The sequence below is a fragment of the Melozone crissalis genome, unplaced genomic scaffold (genome assembly GCF_028551555.1).
Source record: "Melozone crissalis strain CALT ecotype California unplaced genomic scaffold, PUWL_Pcris_2 ptg000156l_1, whole genome shotgun sequence".
Taxonomy (NCBI): Eukaryota; Metazoa; Chordata; class Aves; order Passeriformes; family Passerellidae; genus Melozone; species Melozone crissalis.
The window spans coordinates 500,765-521,563 of NW_026535927.1; the positions used below are offsets into that span (position 1 = coordinate 500,765).

At 46.0% G+C, this 20,799-nt stretch overlaps 1 protein-coding gene across 1 annotated transcript in view; it reads left to right on the plus strand.

Moving 5' to 3' along the window:
* Positions 1-20,799, plus strand: part of LOC128948759 (CUB and sushi domain-containing protein 2-like) — a 138,915-nt gene that overhangs the window by 38,824 nt on the left and 79,292 nt on the right. Inside the window, exons 10-15 of the mRNA XM_054293521.1 lie at positions 9,377-9,703; positions 10,448-10,642; positions 14,459-14,597; positions 14,981-15,168; positions 16,125-16,313; positions 17,037-17,153. Of these exons, the coding sequence (XP_054149496.1) occupies positions 9,377-9,703; positions 10,448-10,642; positions 14,459-14,597; positions 14,981-15,168; positions 16,125-16,313; positions 17,037-17,153 (1,155 nt within the window). The remainder of the gene's footprint in view (positions 1-9,376; positions 9,704-10,447; positions 10,643-14,458; positions 14,598-14,980; positions 15,169-16,124; positions 16,314-17,036; positions 17,154-20,799) is intronic.

The window sequence follows — 20,799 nt, forward strand, 5'->3', positions numbered from 1 at the left end:
CATTTTGGGGTGGAAATGGGAGTTCTGCCCAGTCCCTGTGGGGTTTCAATGCTCTCAGTGTCCTCTGTAGATATATTGAGCAATTTGCTTTATTGCCCTGACAGGACCTTCCTGCAGGAATTTTCCCCAGAGTTTTCCCTCTGTTTCCCCCAGCTGGTGATAACCTCACTCTTCTTTTTATCTCCTTTTCTGCTTTTTTTAAATCTCCTTTTCTACTTTTGTTGGCTCTGTTAAAATCTGGGCCTTGTTGGAGCAGGGGAGTGAGGCTGAACCTGAAAAAAAACAGGAAAATGCAGTTGAGGGAGGGGAGAATGCAGAGGGAGAAAGCAAAAATGTTCTTTTTAGAAGTTCAGGTGCCAAACTGGGTGGAATTCCAGTGAAAATGTGGTGTGACAGGAGCTAATCCATGAAAAAGATGGAGCTGGGGAGGAAAAAAACAGGTTTTGCAGAGGGTCTGGAGAGTTGGGAGAAAATTGGGGGTCATGGAGAAGGGGGAGAACCAGTTTGGATTCAGTGCCTTTATTTTCAAATATTTATTTAAGCTCAGAGAAATACCTGGGGAAAGGAAGCAATTCCTCTGAGTCCTCCCTTTTCCAGCTGCCATCCCTCCCTTCCTGTTTGGTTTTTTTTATTTGTAAGCAAATCAGCTGGAGGTGCTGCTGAGGAAAAAAATATTGGAGTTTTTCCTGGGAGGTGGGAAGTGTTAGACTGGTCCTGTGCTGGTTTTTCCTTTTAATTTCTTGGAATTTCAGGTGAATTTGGACAAGTTGGTGTGGTTGAGGCTGGTGCTGAGAGTTTGAAATGAGGATAAACTTGTGGTTTGTGCTCAGGGCAGCAGGACTGGGTGGTAACAGAGTAAAAAGGAGATTTTTGGTTAAAAAGGATTATTGATGTTGATCAAATCAAGCCCCATCCATGCAAAGCATGGCAGGAATCTTTCAGTTCCAATAATTCCAGTGTGATCTGTTCTCTGTGGCTCTTGGGATATTAATGGATCAAAAAAACAATGTGCAGGCAATGGGAAAAATGTGAAAAATGTCTCACAGACCCCTCCTGACCTTCACTCCTGATTTATTGTGGAGCAGGAGGGGTCACAAAATGGACAAAATGTGTTTGAATTCCAGGTGGGAAATGTTGGGAGAACATCAGATGTGAGGGGGAGAAATGAGGGAACCCTTTTGCTTCTGTGAAATTTGGATTTGGGGGGTTTGTTTCTTTGAAATTTGGGGTTTGGGGGTAGTCTCTTTGTAATTTGGGTGTTGGGGGGTTGTTCCTGTGGAATTTGGGGAGTCTGGTTGGTTTTGGGGTATCTGTGGGTGTGTTCCTCTTAAGTATGGGTGTTTGACTCTAAAATATCAGTTTCTGGGTGTCCGTTTCTTTACAATTTAGGTGTCTGAATGTTTGTTTCTGTCCAATTTGAGTGTCAGGGTATCTGTTCCTGTACTTTGTGGGTGTCTGGGTGTTTATTTCTGTACAGTTTGAGTGCCTGGGTGTTTATTTTTGTACAATTTGAGTGCCTGGGTGTTTATTTCTATACAATTTGCAAGTCTAGGTGTTTATTTCTGTACAATTTGAGTGTCTGGGATCTGTTTCTGTACAATTTTAGTGTCTGCATGGCTGTTTCTGTGCAATTGTGTGTATCTGGCTGTTTGTTCCTGTTCCATCTGGGTGTCTGTTCCTGTTCAGTGTGGGTGGGTGTCTGAGTGTTTATTTTTGTACAATTTAGGTATTTGGGTGTCTGTTTCTGTGAGATTTGGATGGTTGGGTGTCTGTTCCTGTTCAATGTGAGTGTCTGGATGTTTTTTCCCCTGTTAAATTTGGGTGTTTGAGTGTCTGTTCCTGTTAAATTTGGGTGTCTGGGAGTTTATTTCTGTACAATTCAGATGTCTAGGTGTCTATTCCTGTTCAGTTTGAGCGTGTGAGTGTTTATTTCTGTACAATTTAGATGTCTGGATGTTTGTATCTGTAGTTTGGGTGTCTTTCTGTACAGTTTGAGTGTCTGGCTTTGGGTGATGGCTGAAATTCTTCTCTCTGTCTTGCACCATCCTGCACTGTTTGAACCAACTCCATAATTTGTTTTTGGCTTTAAAAATGGCATTTCCAGGGTTGGGGGATGTGGTGTCTGTCACAGGCCTGGGCAGTTCCACACCCAGAACTTGATTTTTGGACAGAATTTGTTCCTTTTTCTCAGCAAAACAGGCTTGGGGGGACATTGGATGAACATCCCTGAACGAAAACCCTTGTGCTCTGATTTGGGGATAGAATATCCTGTGGCTGGGGAGATTATTCAGTTTATAAACAGAGAATCAGCTCCATAATTCCAGCTCTGGAGCTGCTGACACTGAGGATGGAGATGTGGTGAGGGAGAGATCCAGGGTGGGAATTGCTGTTCAAACATCCTCGTGTGGAGTAGAGAATAAAACCCCTCATTTCCTGGTTTTATTTGTCCCCAAAATTCACTGAATCAGGTTTATTTGACAGAAAGAGCAGGGCCCTGGTGCTCCTGGGGGGGTTCTGCAGTGAGAGGATCTTTGAGGGATCTTTGTTCTTCCCTTCCCTTCTCCTCCTGCTTTTCCCAAATTTTCACCCTGCATTTCCCTCTGTGTGCTTGACCCGTGCCAGGCAGTGCTGTCATTTTCCACGAGGGATAATTGTGGCACTTGGAGTGACAATAAATGTCATTGTCACCTCCTTGGGCAGAGTTCCTGCCTTGGTTCAGGTGCCCTCTGCCAGTTCTGGGAGAGTCCTTCCAGAATTTCTGCTGCAGCTTCAGTTTGTTGGGATCACACTTGGAAAATTCAGGTTTTTCTGGACCCGCCTCGTGTTTGACAGGGAATTTAATGGTGGGGGAGTAAAAGGGAGGGGAGTAAAAGGAGTGGATTTGGGCCCCAAAATTCTTGGGAATGGGAAGGGTCTGCACTGACCCCAGCAGGGTTGGGTTGGTTGGCGTCGCTCAGCAGTTTTGGGATCGTTGTGGTCATTACTGGGAAGGTTTGGGGGTAAATCTAGGAAAGTTTGGATGGATTTGGAGCAAGCACATTAATTTCTGGAAATGTTTGGGTTTGGGATTCATGTGATCGTTCCTGGGAATGTTTGAATGAAACATGTTCATTTCTGGAAATATTTGAGTAGGTTTGGGATTCATGTGATCATTCCTAGGAATGTTTGGATTTGGGGATAAATCTGAGAAAGTTTGAATGGATTTGGAGCAAACACATTCATTTCTGGACATGTTTGGGTTTGGGATTCATGTGGTCATTCCTGGTAGTGTTTGAATGGATTTGGGATTAACGTGGTTGTTCCTGGGAATGTTGGATTTGGTTTGGGAATGTTGGATTTGGTTTGGGATTCATGTGGTCATTCCTGGGAATGTTTGATTGGGTTTGGGATAAATCTGTTCATTCCTGGGAATATTTGAATGGATTTGGGATTCATATGGTCATTCCTAGGAAAGTTTAGGGATAAATCTGGGAATGTTTGGATGGATTGGGAGCCAACACATTCATTTCTGGAAATGTTTGAGTTTGGGATTCATGTGGTCATTCCTGGGAGTGTTTGATTTAATTTGGATTAATGTGGTCGTTCCTGGGAATGTCTGAATGGATTTGGGATAAATCTGTTCATTCCTGGGAATGTTGGATTGGGTTTTGGATTCATGTGGTCATTCCTGGGAGTGTTTGAATGGATTGAGGATAAACATGTTCATTTCTGGGAGTGTTTGAATGGATTTGGAACAAATCTATTCATTCCTGGCAGTGTTTGATTCCATTTGGGGATAAATCTGTTCCTTTCTGGGAGGGTTTGGGTTTGGGGAGAAACGTGTTCATTCCTGGTTGGTTTTGAATGGACTGGGGACAAATGTGTTAATTCCTGGGTATGTGTGAGTGGATTTGGGATAAATGAGTGTGTTCCTGGGTTTGTTTTTTAACACATCTTCATTCCTGGGAATGTTTGGATAGATTGGGAACAGATGTGGATAAATGTATTCATTGCTAGGTATATTTAATGGATTTGGGATAAATGTGTTCGTTAACATCCCAGTTATTCCTGCCAAAAAAATCTGCCACAGGAAAGTGGTGGCTGCCCAAAAGTGTCCCCCCAGCCCCTGAGGGACAGTCCCATGCAGCATTGGCAGGGAGAGGTGAACAGCAGCACCACGAGGCTTTTTTGGGCCAAAAAAATGCCCACAAACTTCCACTTTCTTGTGGCCACTGCCAAAATTCCCAAGGGAGCTGCTGGGAGAGGAAGAGCTCTGTTGGAAATGATGGGAATTCAGGAGAGGAAGGTGCAGAAGCTTTTCAGGAGCAGATGGCTGCAGGATCCAGCCCTGTCCCAGTGGGGATCAGCAGTTCCCAGTTAAGTTTTTTAAAACTTCAGCTCCTTCCCAAAGCCAGGCCCTGCTCCTGCTGGAGTGGGTGGCAGTGAAACCTGCTCTTCTCTGCACATCTATTTTAAATTCTGTGATATTTTCCTCAAGATTTGCTTCCCAAAACCTGCCTGGTTTTCATTCTTCTCCTCATACCTGCAGTCCCACCCCCAGACTGAGCTGAGTTTTGTTGCTCTGAAATGACAAAACCCTCCCGGTTAATTTTGCTCCAAACTCCTTCCCTCACCTCCCACCTGCCCTGAGGTGCCACAAGGTTTTTAGGAGGAAAAGGCACCATGAGATGCAGATTTTTATCTTTTTTTTGCCCTTGGAATAACAGATACAGAAAGAGGAAAATACAAAATGTGAAGAACTTCGCTGCCCAGCTGGAGCAGTGCCCTGAGCTTCCAGCACTGTCCTGCTTTCCCAGCCCATCACCAAGGAGGAATTTTTGGAAAAAAAATTGAAATGCAAAGCAGAAAATCCACTCCTGTCTCCCAGCTCTCTCCCAAGAGGTCTGTGGGAGCAGGATCTAAAAACTGAGAGGAAAGTCAAGAATTTTGGATTGTTTCCATGGAAACTGCAGTTGTTCCAAGGATTCCTTGCTTGGTTTTCAGCTCCTGACCCTGCTCCTGTGGTGTGACCTCACTTTGGGATCAGCCCTGGGTTCTCCTGAAGGATGAGCAGGGATGGAGGCAGGAACAGGAGGAGAGAGGTGGGATCTGGGAAGGGAGAGTAAAAGGGAAAAGAGAGGAAAGAGAAAGAGAGAAAAGAGAAAGAGAAGAGAGAAAAGAGAAAGGAAAGCAAAGGGAGAAAAGAGAAAGAGAGAAAAGAGAAGAGAGAGAAGAGAAAGAGAAGAGAGAAAAAGAGAAGCGAGAAGAGAGAAAAGAGAAAAGAAAACAGAAGAGAGAAAAGAGAAGAGAGAAGAGAAAAGAGAGAATTGCAGGAATTTCTCCTGCCTGCTCCATGTTCACATCCATATCTCTCTCCCAAAAAAAGAACCAAGGAGCTGCTCCTTCCTTGTTTCACTGCTCTAAACCAAGCAGAATCCTGGTGCTGCTTGTGATAACGTGAACAAATCCCTGTGCTGGTTCATTCATGCCGTGGTCTCGCTGCTCTGTGTCTGCTGTGATTTATTCTGTATTTAATAAAGGGATTTTTCTCATTGCCTTTGCAGTAATTGGTCAGCAATAAGGATTATTGGCAAATGTAGCAATTATCGACAAATAAAAAAAAAATTATTGACACAGGCAGCTTTGTAAACAGGCCCCTGTGCTGTGCACATAATGAAATGGCCTCTGCTGGCATTTAACAAGGGTAATGAATATTAATTGCAGCCAGGGCTGCTGATGGGCAGCTGCAGGCAGCAGGGCTGGCCTCTGTCATGTTGGGGATGGCTCCTGCTGCTCAGGGCTCTTTGGGATGCTCCAGGTGCAGCTGGGCTGTCTCCATCCTCTTCCTCCTGACAGCCTGGCCCTGCCTGTGACACGCTGTTAAACAGCTCCTGGTTTGTCCCAGTGTGCAGCTGCAGGGAGGCTGGAGGGGCAGAGCTGAAACCTCCTTCCAAGTGAGGGAAAAACTCCTTTCAAGTGAAGAAAAATCTTCCACATAGAAGAAAAACCTCCTTCCATAGTAAGGAAAAATTTCCTTCCAAGTGAGGGAAAACCTCCTTCCATAGTGATGAAAAATCTTCCACAGAGAAGGAAAACCTTCTTCCATGGTAATGAAAAATCTCCTTCCAGAGAGAGAAAAAAATCTCCTTCCACAGCAAGGAAAAACCTTATTCCATGGCAATGGAAAACCTCCATCCACAGTGAAGAAAAATCTTCCACAGAGATGGAAAACCTCCTTCCATGGTAAGGAAAAATCTCCTTCCAGAGAGAGGAAAAATTTCCTTCCACAGAGAAGAAAAACCCCCTTCCAAGTGAGGGAAAAACTCCTTCCATAGTGAAGAAAAGCCTTGCACAGAGAAGAAAAATCTTCCACAGCAAGGAAAAACCTTCTTCCACAGCAATGGAAAACCTTCTTCCAAGTGAAGAAAAATCTTCTACAAAGAGGGAAAATCTCCTTCCATGGTAAGGAAAAATCTCCTTCCAGAGAGAGGAAAAATTTCATTCCACAGTGAAGAAAAATCTTCCACAGAGAAGAAAAACCTTCTTCCATAGTAAGGAAAAATCTCCTTCCACAGAGAAGGAAAACCTCCTTCCACATAAGGAAAAATCACCTTCCATAGTGAGGAAAAATCTCCTTCCAGAGAGAAGAAAAATCTCCTTTCACAGAGAGGAAAAATCTCCTTCCGCAGTGAGGGAAAACCTTGCACAGAGAAGGAGAACCTCCTTCCATGATAAGGAAAAATCTCCTTCTAGGGAGAAAAAAAATCTCCTTTTATGGCAAGGAAAACATCCTTCTACAGTGAAGAAAAATCTTCCACAGAGACCAAAAATCTCCTTCCAGAGAGAGGAAAAACTTCCTTCCACAGTGAAGAAAAATCTTCCACATAGAAGAAAACCCTCCTTCTGCAGTGAAGGAAAACCTTCCACAGAGAGGGAAAACCTCTTTCCACAGTGAGGTAAAACTTCCTTCCATAGTGAGGGAAACCTCCTTCCAAGTGAGGGAAAACCTCCTCTGCCTCACCAGATGAAGAAAATCATCATCTCACAGCCTCCGTGGTGTTGTTCATGAACCCTGTGGCTCCCTGGGCTGGATGTTCCCCTCTGGGATGTGATTCCAGCTCCCCTCTCCATCAAGGGGAGCTTTTTCCTGGCCACAGCTTGGCCCTCCAGCTCCAACTCGCATTTCTCCTCACTGATCTTATGGAAAATCAAAATCCTCGTTTACTTCCCTGCAGTGGAGACTCTTGGAGGGTTTTGTGGTTTTTTTTTTTTTATCAGCTCCTCTTTAATCTGTCACTTTGTTTTATCTGGCAAAGGTTAATTTTATATTCTTCCCTCGCTCTGCTCCTCTCCCCTTTGTCAGCAAGTCCTTTGTTGTTTTATTTTCTGAACTAGCGACTGCACCTCTCTCTTGCTGGGCTGCTGGAGGTCCTGGCTGAATGCTAATTCACCCCTTTGGATTTAAAAATTTAGAGGAGACACCTCATCCCTGCTGCTGAGACATTTCCCTGGGTGCAAATGAATTTATTTTCAATTTTCCTCAGGCAGATTACACCGTGCTTATGCTGACAGAATTATTTGACAGCATCCCCTGATATTTCAGCATCTGGTAGAGAGAGAGCCCAGAAAAAAAATCCTGAGGATGTTTTGCAGTTTGTTTTCCCTTTAATCTGCTCTCTTTGTGGCTTTGAGAGCAGGGAATGGATTGTGCAGCTCCGTGACCTTGATAACGTCACAGGAACGTCCGAATTGTTTGATCCCAGCCCATTAAGTGGTGAGGGGAGACAGAGGGAAAATAACAGAGGGAGGCAGAGCACTGATCCAAATAATTGTCTAAACGCCAACCCCAAGCCAAGCTCATCCTCTGTGCCAGGAATTAGGGAGATGGATGTTCCCAATAATGGGTTTTACCACGGGTGGCGGTGGGGAAAAGGGATGAGCAAAGCATCCGTACATAAAATATCCCAAAGTTTGGGCAGGTTGCACTCCAAAGGCAGCCTTGCCTTCCCGAATTAATGGGCCTTGGCAGCTGCAGCTTGGGATGGATTGAACCCCTGGAGAGCTTGAAGGGTTTTTCATGCATGTTGTGCCCCTCAGCTTCATTTTAAACATGGTTTTAATTATTTCCGTGGCTTTTTGGGAACCAGCAGAAATCAGGGGTTTATTTGTGGTGGGAAGAGCTTCCCCTCCACCAGAGCTGCAGATTCCTCTGGTTTGTCCCAAACCTCAGCATTTGGGAATGTTCTTGGGCTGTTCCACCTCTCCCAGTGCTCAGCCAGGTGTGAACAACTTCCCAAGGGCGCAGACAGAGCAAATTAACTCCCAGCTCCTTCTCCAAGCACTCCATTTGTCCCACAAATACTCCCTGGTGTGCACGGAAGGAGTTTGATGAATGCAGAGGGGGGAAAAATGAGCTCAGCAGATGGAAAGGGCAGATTTTATTGTGAGCAAACCCCCGAGGAGCCTGCAGCACCCTGGGGATGGATGTGTCACCTGTGGGTGACAGAGCTGAGCCAGGGACAGCAGCAGCGGAGGCTGGAGCAGTGCCCAGAGTGGCTGAGCTGGTTCCTTGCTCCCAAGTTCTGTGGGATTGTGCTGGGATGTGGCCACAGCAAAAAAAAAAAAATAATGTTGAGGCAAAATCTGGCTGGTTCCATGCTGGTTTTATTTTGCACCAGCTCAAGTCACCCACTGGATTTTTGGGAGTTTTCCTGAGAGAATTCACCAGGAAAATGCCAAATCCCACCTAAGAGGCATTTTCTTCCTGCTGTTAAATAGAACTGGAAGGGACTGGAAAATGGCAAATCCACCTAAAATCCTGAATAAAATATTCCGATTTAGTGGTGACCCAAAGATTTAGATTCAGTGGTGACCAGAAGATTGGGATTCGGTGGTGACCCAAATATTTTAATTTAGTTGTGACCAAAATATTTGGATTTAGTGATGACCAAGAGATTCTGATTCAGTGGTGACCAAAATATTTGAATTTAGTAGTGACCAAAAGATTCTGATTTACTGATGACCAAAAGGTTCTGATTTAGTGGTGACCAAAAGATTTGGATTCAGTGATGACCAAAAGATTCTGATTTACTGATAACCAAAATATTCTGATTCAGTGGTGACCAAATGCTTCCCTGCTGCTCCTGTGAGGAGGGAAATAAAGAACAAATGGAAGGGAACTAATGGAAGATCCAGGGTGGTGTTTTCCCCTCCTGGTTTTTGATGCACATGAAATGCTGATATTTCTGTGATGACAGAATTTCTGTCAGTGGGCTCTGGCAGCCTGAAATCACATTTTCCCTCCTGAGGCAGCCTCAGAGCAGGAACTGTGAATATCCCAGTGAGGAGGCTGAGGGCAGGGCCAGCTGTGGGGACTGATGCCACTTTCCCTTTGCAGTTTCCTGCTTTTTCAACTTCACCAGCCCGTCGGGGACCGTGCTGTCGCCCAACTACTCCGAGGAGTACGGGAGCAGCCTGCACTGCGTGTGGCTGATCATCGCCAACCCCGAGAGCCGCATCCACCTGGCCTTCAACGACTTCGACGTGGAGCCCCAGTTTGATTTCCTGGCTGTCAAGGACGGTGCCACGGCCGAGTCCCCCGTGCTGGGCACCTTCTCAGGGAGCCACATCCCCTCCTCGCTGACCAGCAGTGGCCACGTGGCCAGGCTGGAGTTCCAGACTGACCACTCCATGGAGAAGAGAGGGTTCAACATCACCTTCACCAGTGAGTGTGTGTTGGGTTTGTGTGGTGGGGAGGGATGGTGCATATTATATATATATATATATATGTATATATGTGTATACATATATATGTATATATGTGTGTGTATATATATATATGTGTGTGTGTATATATGTGTGTGTATATGTAAATATGTATATGTATATATGTATATGTATATATAATATATACATATACATATCATATATACATATATGAAATTTCTATATTATATATATTATATATATAGAAAGATATTGTATAATATATATATTATATAGAATCATAAAGTTAGCCATCTTGTCAGAAGGCTAACTTTATGATTATATATTATATATTAATTGTACTTTCATTACTTATGGTTATATTATTTTATGATTATATATTGTATAATTACTTTATGATTATGTCTTATATATTAATAATTACTTTATGATCCTATATTATATAATATATAATCTTATCTTTCATATTAATTAATATATATTAGTTATTGCTTGATTATTATATATTATATATCTTATATTTTTATTATTTAGATTATATCTTATATTAATTTTTTATTAAATATTCTATATTTATTATTATTATCTGGGCATCTCCTCCTCCTCCTGGCACTGGGAAGGGGAAAAATTCAATTTTTCTCAATTTGAGGGTGCAACACCCTCATTTTGGGGACAGGGTCGGGGGGACAGTACAAAAAGTTGCTGATTCTCCTGTTTTCTGTTTCTCTCCTGCTGCTGGCAGCGTTCCGGCACAACGAGTGCCCAGACCCCGGCGTGCCGGTGAACGGGAAGCGCTTTGGGGACAGCCTGCAGCTGGGCAGCTCCGTGTCCTTCCTGTGTGACGAGGGCTTCATCCGCACCCACGGTGCCGAGAGCGTCACCTGCGTGCTGCAGGAGGGCAGCGTGGTGTGGGACAACGCCGTGCTGCGCTGCGAAGGTAAGCCCCAGCGCCTGCCTGCTGCCCATGGGGTAGTTTGGGGTGGTTTGGGGTGGTTTGGGGTGGTTTGGGGTGGTAAAGATCCCATCTCAGCTCTTCCCGTGGGTGTTGTTAGGAAAATTCATCCACAAACACCAGAGGTTTGTGGCCAAAAAGGAGACACAGGAGTCCTGGAACTTTATTCCAATCAAGGCAGAGGCCATGGGGCATTCCACTCAAAGTTTTGGAGGACGCAGCCTCCTTTTTATCCCAATTTCCCAGCTGCATTTCCCTTCTCTCTTTCCCCATTTCTGAGGTACTTGAGAAGTTCAGACTTCCCAGAACACCTGATCCCAGAGATTTCCCTCTAATGTACAACCCTCCCTTCTAATTTCTAATTCTTCCAGAATTTAGGGGTTTTTCCCCATTTCTGAGGTACTTGAGGTACGCCTGATACCAAAGATTCCCCTCTAATATACGACTCTTGCTTTTGATATTTAATTCTTAGGGGATTTAGGAGTTTTTCCCCATTTCTGAGGTACTTGAGAGGTTCAGACTTCCCAGAACACCTGATCCCAAAGATTTCCCTCTAATGTACAAACCTCCCTTTGAATTCTTAATTCTTATGGAATTTAACGGTTTTTCCCATTAATTTTTCTGCGCTGTGATGGTCAGCCCTAGCTTCTGCCTGCTGCCCATGGGGTGGTTTGGGGTGCTGAAGAACCCATCTCAGCTCTTCCCATGGGTGTTGTTAGGAAAATCCATCCACAACTATAGAGGTTTATGGCCAAAAAGGAGACAGAGGAGTCCTGGAACTTTATTCCAATCAAGGCAGAGGCCATGGGGCATTCCCTTGGGATCTCTCCAATTTTTAAAGGATGCAGCCTCCTTTTTATCCCAGTTTCCCAGCTGCATTTCCCTTCTCTCTTTCCCCATTTCTGAGGTACTTGAGAGGTTCAGACTTCCCAAAGATTCCCCTCTAATGTACAACCCTCCCTTTTAATTTTAATTCTTAGGGAATTTAGGGTTTTTCCCCATTTCTGAGGTACTTGAGAAATTCAGACTTCCCAGAACACCTGATCCCAAAGATTCCCCTCTAATGTACAACCCTCCCTTTTAATTTTTAATTCTTATGGAATTTAGGGGGTTTTCCCCATTTCCTCCTCCTCCTCTCCTCCTCTTCTCCTCTCCAGGTGAACATTCCTTCAGGGAAAGATATTTCTGGGGGGAATTTTGCAGCCTTTTGGGGTCCAGAATCAAGGTTCTGCCTGTCGGGTCTCACTCTCACATTCCACAGTGTCCAGCCAACACCTTCCAGAATTTTCCACCCCTCTGGAAGGAGGAGTTTGCTGGGGAGGAAGTTTCAGTTCAAATATTCCTGAGCTCTGTTTATTTTCCAATTTTTTTGGTGTGGAATGAATGCTGGGGAATATTTTTTATTGTGGTTTTTTGATGATTTGATGATCAGTTCTTGTTACAGCAGGTATTTTTCTAATAACAATAATAATAATAATAAAAGGTTCTGGTTTGGTGATGCCTCAAAGCTTCCCTGCTGCTCCTGTCAGGGAGGGAATGAAACAAAAAGGAATGGAAGATCCAGGGTGATGTTTTCCCATCCTGGTGTTTGATCCATGTAAAATATCTGATATTTGTGTCATGACGGAAGTTCTCTCAATGGGCTCTGGCAGCTGAGAGACAAAAATTCTGCATTTCCATCTCCTGGCCACAACAGCCAACCCTGCCAAGGGGGGAGCTGGGCTGAATTAAAGGCTTTAATTCAGATTTCAAAGCTTTTTTAAGACTTTCAAGCCTCTGCTCTGGAAAAAAGAAGTGAAGAAGGAGCTCATTAGGACTGAAAATCTTCCTGTGCCCTGTGTTCTCAGGGAAGTGATGCTCTGCTCTGGTATTTGCAGCAATTTGAATAACAAGTGCTGAACTCTTGAGAAGCAGCTCTGGAATATTGAGAAATAATTGGAGTAATTGGCCCTGCCTTGCCTGAGCAGCAGGAATTGCACAGTCCTGGCCATTGTCTTTGGGATTGAAGGAAGGAATCAATTGTTTTCAACAGCTTTTATAGAATAAAAAGCTGGACATTTTTGTATTCTTAAATAATTTTGCTCCTGTCAAAATGTAGGTTTAATTCAGGCCTCCTGTTCCTTTCAAAGCACAAGCCTTGAAATTTACATTTTTTTAAGTGTGGAAGGGAAACATTCATTAAATAATACACTTCTAATCAACTTTTATATGTGATAACCTTCTGCCTTCTCCTCCTGATCACTCTGGTGAGTTCTTTGACTCACCCTTCAGTCTGGACCTTTTAATTACCCTTTTTAAGCAAGGAGAAAAGCTCAGAGATCTAAAATCCTGAAAAATAAATTAATGGGAATGAAGGAGACAGAGAAAAGGGTGGAAATTCTGACAGGAGACCAAGCACAGCTTTGGGGCAGAAAGGAAAAATAATTGCTTTGGAGCCAGCTGAGATCAAGTGACTTTGATCTGTCACCCTTGAGAGCAGCAGGGGAGATTTGGGGATGGGATTGGCACATTTTGAGGTGGTACAAGGGCATGGGGTCATGCACATTGGCATTGGGACTGGAACATTTTGGGGTGGCAGAGGGGCATGGTGACATTGGGGCTGGCACATTTTGGCATGGCACAAGGACACAGTGGCATTGGGATTGGCACATTTTGGGATGGCACAGTGACATGGTGACATTGGGGTTGGCACATTTTGGGGTGGCACTGTGACATTGAGATTGTCATATTTTGGGGTGGCACAGGGGCATGGTGACATTGGGGCTGGCACATTTTGGGGTGGCACAGGGACACGGTGACATTGGGATTGGCACATTTTGGGGTGGCACAGTGACACTGGAGCTGGCACATTTTGGGGTGGCACAGTGACATGGTGACATTGGGGCTGGCACATTTTGGGGTGGCTCAGGGACATTGGGATTGGCACATTTTGGGGTGGCACAGTGACACTGGAGCTGGCACATTTTGGGGTGGCACAGTGACATGGTGACATTGGGGCTGGCACATTTTGGGGTGGCTCAGGGACATTGGGATTGGCACATTTTGGGGTGGCACAGGGGCACGGTGACATTGGGATTGGCACATTTTGGGCTGGCACATTTTGGGGTGGCACGGTGACATTGGGGCTGGCACATTTTGGGGTGGCACAAGGACACGGTGACATTGGGGCTGGCACAGGGGCACGGTGACATTGGGGCTGGCCCTGGGTGACTCCTTAGAGGACAAACCTGACAGTTTATGTGATTTTTGTCCCTCTGGTCTCTCAGACCTTGTGTCTTTTTCCCAGAAAATGCCAAGAAGTTCCTGCAGCTCCTGCTGGTGGCACTGGGGACCACGGGGTGGATTTAATGCCCTGCTCTGGTGACATCCCTGGTGGCAGCAAAGCCATGACTCAAATAGCAGGGCTGGGAGGGATTTTTCTGCCACCTGAAATGCCAAGTGACCTTGAAGTTCCCTCTGCTTTTATATCCAATCATTATTTTACACCCTGAGCAGGGCCCAAGGTCAGCCCTGCTGGCTCCCAGGGGGGCCCTGTCTGCACTTGGAGCTGAAACTGCAATTTCTGAGCAGTAAATGTTGGTTTTCCATCTGGCTCTGGTGATTTTTAACTCGTGGTGGGGACAGAAATGCAGGGACGGGGTTTCAAAAGTGGGGACATCTCATGGGGCTACAGCTCTGTGACATTTTTCACCCCAATTTTAAAGAGGTGGCACTCAGGGATTTGGTTTAGAGGTGGATGAGCCTGAAGGTCTTTTCCAGCCTGGATAATTGTGTGGATTTGTGTCCTTTTTGTGTCCCCAGCACCCTGTGGGGGCCACCTGACGTCACCCAGTGGCACCATCCTGTCCCCAGGCTGGCCTGGCTTCTACAAGGACTCGCTGAGCTGTGCCTGGGTCATCGAGGCCCAGCCTGGCTACCCCATCAAGATCACCTTTGACAGGTGCTCACCACCTTGGGCAGCCCCAAATTCCCTGGTTCTTAACCCAAATTCCCTGCTCTGCCCCCAAATTCTCTGGTTCTGCCCTCAAATTCCCTGCTCTGCCCCCACATTCTCTGGTTCTGCCCTCAAATTCCCTGCTCTGCCCCCAGATTCCCTGGTTCTGCCCCAAATTCTCCAAATTCCCTGGCTCTGCTCCCAGATTCCCTGGTTCTGCCCCCAAATTCCCTGCTCTGACCCCGAATTCCCTGCATTTTTGTGTGAGGTGCCCCCAGTGAGACACTCAGGCAGAAGAAAGGACCCAGCCCTGTCCCCATGGTGGTTCCAGGAGGGAATGAGCAGAAGGGAGCAGTGCTGGGGTTTCATTTTCCTCCTGTCCCTCCCAGGTTCAAGACAGAGGTGAATTACGACACCCTGGAGGTGAGGGATGGCCGCTCCTACTCCTCTCCCCTGATTGGGGTCTATGATGGCACCCAGGTGCCCCAGTTCCTGATCAGCACCAGCAACCACCTCTACCTCCTGTTCACCACGGACAAGAGCCACTCTGACATCGGCTTCCAGATCAGATATGAAAGTAAGGACCCCTTGTTCATGGGATTCCCTGCAATTCCCAGCAATTCCCTGCAATTCCCAATCTTCAGCAGCACCACGGCCTCCTCAGGGCACCCTGGGTTTTGTTTCCCCTGTGCCAGGCAGCTCACAGGTGTTGCCAGTGGAGGAGCAGTTTCTGCTTTTCCTGGCATCCCTGACTGGTTTGGCCTCTCCTCCCTTGGGGAAATTCCCTCTCTCCATCCCCTCATTTCAGGGATTTCCCTCTCTCCATCCCCTTACTTTGAGGATTTCCCTCTCTCCATTTCTTCCTCTCACTTTGAGGATTTCCTTCTCTTTATTTTCTCACTTTGGTGGTTTTCCTCTCTCCATTTCCTTCCCTCCCTTAGGGCAATTCTCTCTCTCCATCCTCTCACTTTTGGGATTTCCCTCTTCCCCATTTCCTCCTCTCACTTGAAGGATTTCCCTCTCTTTATCCTCTCACTTTTGGAATTTTTCTCTTTCCATTTCCTCCCCTCCTTTGAGGCAATTCCCTCTCTCCATCACCTCATTTCAAGGATTTCCCTCTCTCCATCCCCTCAGTTCAGAGATTTTCCTCTCTCCATTTCCTCATCTCACTTTGAGGATTTTCCTCTCTCCATCCCCTCATTTCAGGGATTTCCCTCTCTCCATCCTCTTACTTTGAGGATTTCCCTCTCTCCCTTTCCTTCTCTCACTTTGAAGATTTCCCCCTCTCCATCCCCTCATTTCAGTGATTTTCCTCTCTCCCTTTCCTCCTCTCACTTTGAGGATTTCCCTCTCTCCATCCTCTCATTTCAGGGATTTCCCTCTCTCCCCTCCCTTGAGGAATTCCCTCTCTCCCTTCCACCCTCTGACCTTGGGGACAACCACCAACATTTGGCTCAGTCCCCTGGGTGGGCTGAGCTTCCCCTGAGCCCCTCAGTGCCCACCTGAGTGCTGTGCCCTGTTTTCTGTGCCCAGCTGTGAAGCTGCAGTCTGACCACTGCCTGGACCCTGGCATCCCAGTGAACGGGCAGCGCCACGGCAACGATTTCTACGTGGGAGCCCTGGTGACATTCAGCTGTGACCCTGGCTACACCCTGAGTGACACTGAGGCCCTGGAGTGTGAGCCCAACTTCCAGTGGAGCCGGCCCCTGCCCAGCTGTGAGGGTGAGGAAACTGCTTCAGGATGTTCTTGGGGTTGGGAGGCAGAGCTGAGCTCACAGGGTGGGAACATCCAGAGGTGGAGCCCACAGTGGTTCCAGCTGCTGGAAACCTTCCCATGCAGACCACTGCCAAAGCAGCAGCTGGAGAGCTCCCTGTGGCATTAAATCCATGGGTTTTGTTGGATTTTGGTGGGTCTGTCCATGGATTTTGTTGGATTTTCCTCTTTTGGTTGGATCCCACAGGGATGGTGGTTCCAGCTGCTGGAAACCCTGGAAACCCTTCCCCTGCAGACCAACTGCCAAAGCAGCAGCTGGACAGCTCCCAGTGGTGCTTAATCCATGGGGTTTGGTGGCTCTGTCCATGTATTTTGTTGGATTTTGACCCACAAAACCCAATTTGGGTTGATTGGATTTGGGTTCATCAGTCTCTTTTGGATTTTCCTCTTTTTGTTGGGTCCCACAGGGATGGTGTTTCCACCTGCAGACCCATTGCCAAAGCAGCAGCTGGAGAGCTCCCAGTGGTGTTTAATCCATGGATTTTGTTGGATTTTGATGGGTCTGTCCATGGATTTTGTTGGATTTTGTCATTTGGGTTGATTGGATTTGGGTCGATCATTCTCGTTTGTTGGATTTTCCTGGGTTGGGTTTTGCTTTTACTTTTTCCTCCTAGCTTGTGAAAGAGTCTGGATTATTGAACTCTTTCTCTCCTGTTTTTTTGTGTTTTTAGCTCTCTGTGGGGGCTACATCCGTGGCTCCAGTGGCACCATCCTCTCCCCAGGCTTCCCTGATTTTTATCCCAACAACTTGAACTGCACATGGACCATAGAAACATCCCATGGCAAAGGTGAGGAGAGGACTGAGGCAGTGGGAGAGAAACTTTTCCCTGTGAGATCCACGAGTTCCTCTCAGAAATGATGATTCCATTGTCCCTGGACAAAATCCAGAGGGTTTTGACGTCACCTCTTTAACCTTTTAAAGGGAAAATTCTTATCAAGCAGAGCTTTGTATTATCTCCTGTTCCAGACCTTTGTGGCCTGATCCTAAAAGTCAGGATGTGGATGCAGAGATCCTGACACCATTCCCTGTCCCAGAGAGGGATCTTCCCCTCCTGAGGGATTTCTGGAGGTGCTCAGCTCCTCCTCTCACAGTTTTTTTGGTAATATCTCCCACATGGCCACCACACGAGTCCTGGAATTGCCCCAACTGCTCCAACAATTATTTTCTTGTGACACTTTATGGACTCCCAGGCTGTGCAAGTGGAGTTTAAAAGCAGTTTAATTTTAAAGGTATTTAAATGCCTAAAGAGAGACCATTATTTTTAATCTCATTGCTTCAAAGTGATTTCTTTTCTCCTTTTATTTGTTTTGCTGTTTCTTCTGCAGAGAATGGGGAGAGAAAAAAAAAAAAGCCCAACCTCGTGTTTGCAGAGATGTTTTGTGCCACAGTAAATTGCAGACCAGAGCAAAGGTTTAATTGGTCACAAATCCTTAAAAATGAGTTTATAATTAGCCCTTTTTGCTACAGTTCCTCGACCCTTCAGTGCTGGAGGAGCCTTGTGCCCTCTGCTTGGAGTTTTTACTTTAAAAAACTTGGAATTTGGGCATGTTCTCCAGGATAACTGAATTGTTCTTGTGCTGATTCTAGAGGGGTGATGTTATTTGTGTTCCTTAAGCTGGGTTTGCTAAAACTGAGGGTTTAAATTTGCTGTCAGAGGAGAATAAAGTCATTTTGCATTCCCCACATCCCAGTTTTCGGGTCAGATCTATTTCTGTTTTGTGCTTCTGGTAGAAATAGCAAACAATTTGGAAACTCTTGGAAGTTTCCTGCTTTTGTGGAGTTTTGCGGACTAAAAAATGTTCTCCACAGAATGGATATAAAGAATGAATTATCAAGGTCAGTCCTAAGCTTTGGATATAAAAATCCTTTTGGGACAATAAAGGGCAGTGAGGGATAAATTGTGGGATGATCCCACAATTCCTTCATTCCTAATCCCATGGGAAAGGTTCCTTGTTGGTTTCCAGCCTCTCTGACCTTCACTTCTTGGAAGGGAAGAGCTGCATGTGAGCAGCAAAGCTCCAGGAAAAACTTGGAGAGGGCCAGGGATAAATAAATGGAATATTCAGCTGGAATTGGATGCTGTGGGGTTGGATATTGGATCTCCAGAGCTTTCCCTGATCTCCAGAAATTAATAGAGAATGGGCAGCAAGGAGGAGAATCTTCCTCTGGGCTTTTTTTGCAGGTTTCCTGCTGTTTCTTTGGGATGCTGTGTTTTGGGAATGGTGGCATGCAGAGCCAGGGAATTCTTGGGAATTATTTGGGTTATTGGTTTAATTATTATTTTATAATTCTAATTATTTGGGAATTGTTGGGTTAAATGAAATAACCTGGTCAAACCAAGCAGGGATCTCTCCCAAATTCCATCCTGGGGTTTCCTGGAGGATTCTGAGCAGGATCAATCCCAATCCCACACGAGCAGAGGCTCGGGAGCCTGCCCTGAGCTGGGAGATCAGCATGGAAAAATCCATCTAAATGCAAAAAGGCTTTTTATTGCTTGGCATCTCCCTGCCTTGTTAAGTCGGTGTGACAATGCTGTGACAGAGTTCCTGAGCTCAGATCCTGCCTGGCTCCTGCTCTCACTGCTGGTTTTTGTTGATTTTTTTCTTTTTTGTATTATTTTATTTCCAAGCTGGAATTATTTTCCAGAGAATGAGTGTTTCTAATGGTGTTTGAATTCCAGCATGAAAAATCACCTCGCTGGAGGCTCCTGCAGGAGCCTGAAGTGCTTCCCATTGTGTGTCGGGAGGTGTGAAGGGGACTTTAAGTAATCCATTACTCCTCTCTGGCTCATTTACAAATGCAGCAAGGTCACAGCCTTCTCCCCAAATGTTTCAAATCGTTCAAATTGAATTTGGGAGGAAGAGGCAAAATAGTTTTGCTGTGTTTGGCTGGCATTTCCGTGGCTGGAGCTGCTGTGGGGTTTATTTTGGGCAAGAAAAGGTGAATAAAAGTAGGGTATAGGGGAAGGTGTCCCCTCCCATGGGACAGCCCTCCCACATTTCCTTATTTGGGCTTTAGCCCCACCCACCTTCCATTATTTGGATTTTAGCCCCTCCCATATTCCCTTATTTGGGGTTAGCCCATCCCACATCCCCTTATTTGGGTTTTAGTCCTGCCCTCATTTCCTTATTTGGGTTTAGCCCCTCCCACATGTCCTTATTTGGGTTTAGCCCCGCCCACATTCCCTTATATGGATTTTAGCCATGCCCACATGTCCTTATTTGGTTTTAGCCCCTCCCACATCCCCTTATTTGGTTTTACTCCTGACCACATTTCCTTATTTGGGTTTAGCCCTGCCCACATTTCCTTATTTGGGTTTGGCCCTGCCCACATTCCCTATTTGGGTTTTAGCCCCACCCACATTTCCATATTTGGGTTTAACCCTGCCCACATGTCCTTATTTGGGTTTAGCCCTGCCCACAGTTCCATATTTGGGTTTAGCCCCACCCACACTCCCTTATTTGGTTTTACTCCCGCCCACATTTCCTTATTTGGGTTTAGCCCTGCCCACATTCCCTTATTTGGGTTTAGCCCTGCCCACATGTCCTTATTTGGGTTTAGCCCTGCCCACACTCCCTTATTTGGGTTTGGCCCTGCCCACATTCCCTTTTTGGGTTTTAGCCCTGCCCACATGCCCTTTTTGGGTTTAGACCCTCCCACATTTCCTTATTTGGGTTTTGGCCCTGCCCACATTCCTTTATTTGGGTTTTAGCCCTGCCCACTTTCCCTTATTTGGGTTTAGCCCTGCCCACCTTCCCTTATTTGGGTTTAGCCCTGCCCACATTCCCTTATTTGTGTTTTAGCCCTGCCCACATTCCCTATTTGGGTTTTAGCCCCACCCACGTTTCCTTATTTGGGTTTACCCCGCCCAAATTTCCTTATTTCGGTTTAGACCCACCCACATTCCCTTATTTGGGTTTTGCCCCTCCCACATTTCCTTATTTGGATTTAGCCACGCCCACACACAGGAGAATGGAATAAAACCATTTTTAAGGTCATTTCCCACCCAAATTGTTCCATGATTCTCTGATTCAGCCCATCATGGGAAGGTCCTTGCAGCTGCACCTCTGACACACTTCTGGGAAAGCCTCCCTGACCTTCAAGCTGGGATTCAGTCCTGGTTTTCCAGGCAGGAATTCCTTCTGTAGCACTCTCATTTTTGAGCCCTCCCAACTCCAACCTCGCTGCTCTCCGTTTAAAAGTCATTTTTAGAATAAAGGCTCCCCTGGGCTGCTCCCTCAGCTGCTGCTCTGTCCCTGGAGCAAGTTTGTGTCACCCTGACAAGGGCACAGGAATCCAACATTTCCAGAGCCTGGCCCTGCTCCCACACCCCAGATTTAGGGTTTTTATTGATTTCACTTCCACCAGACCCAAATCCACAATTCCAGTGTGATTTTTCCCCCTGCCCTCGGTGGGGAGCTGGGGTTGGGCAC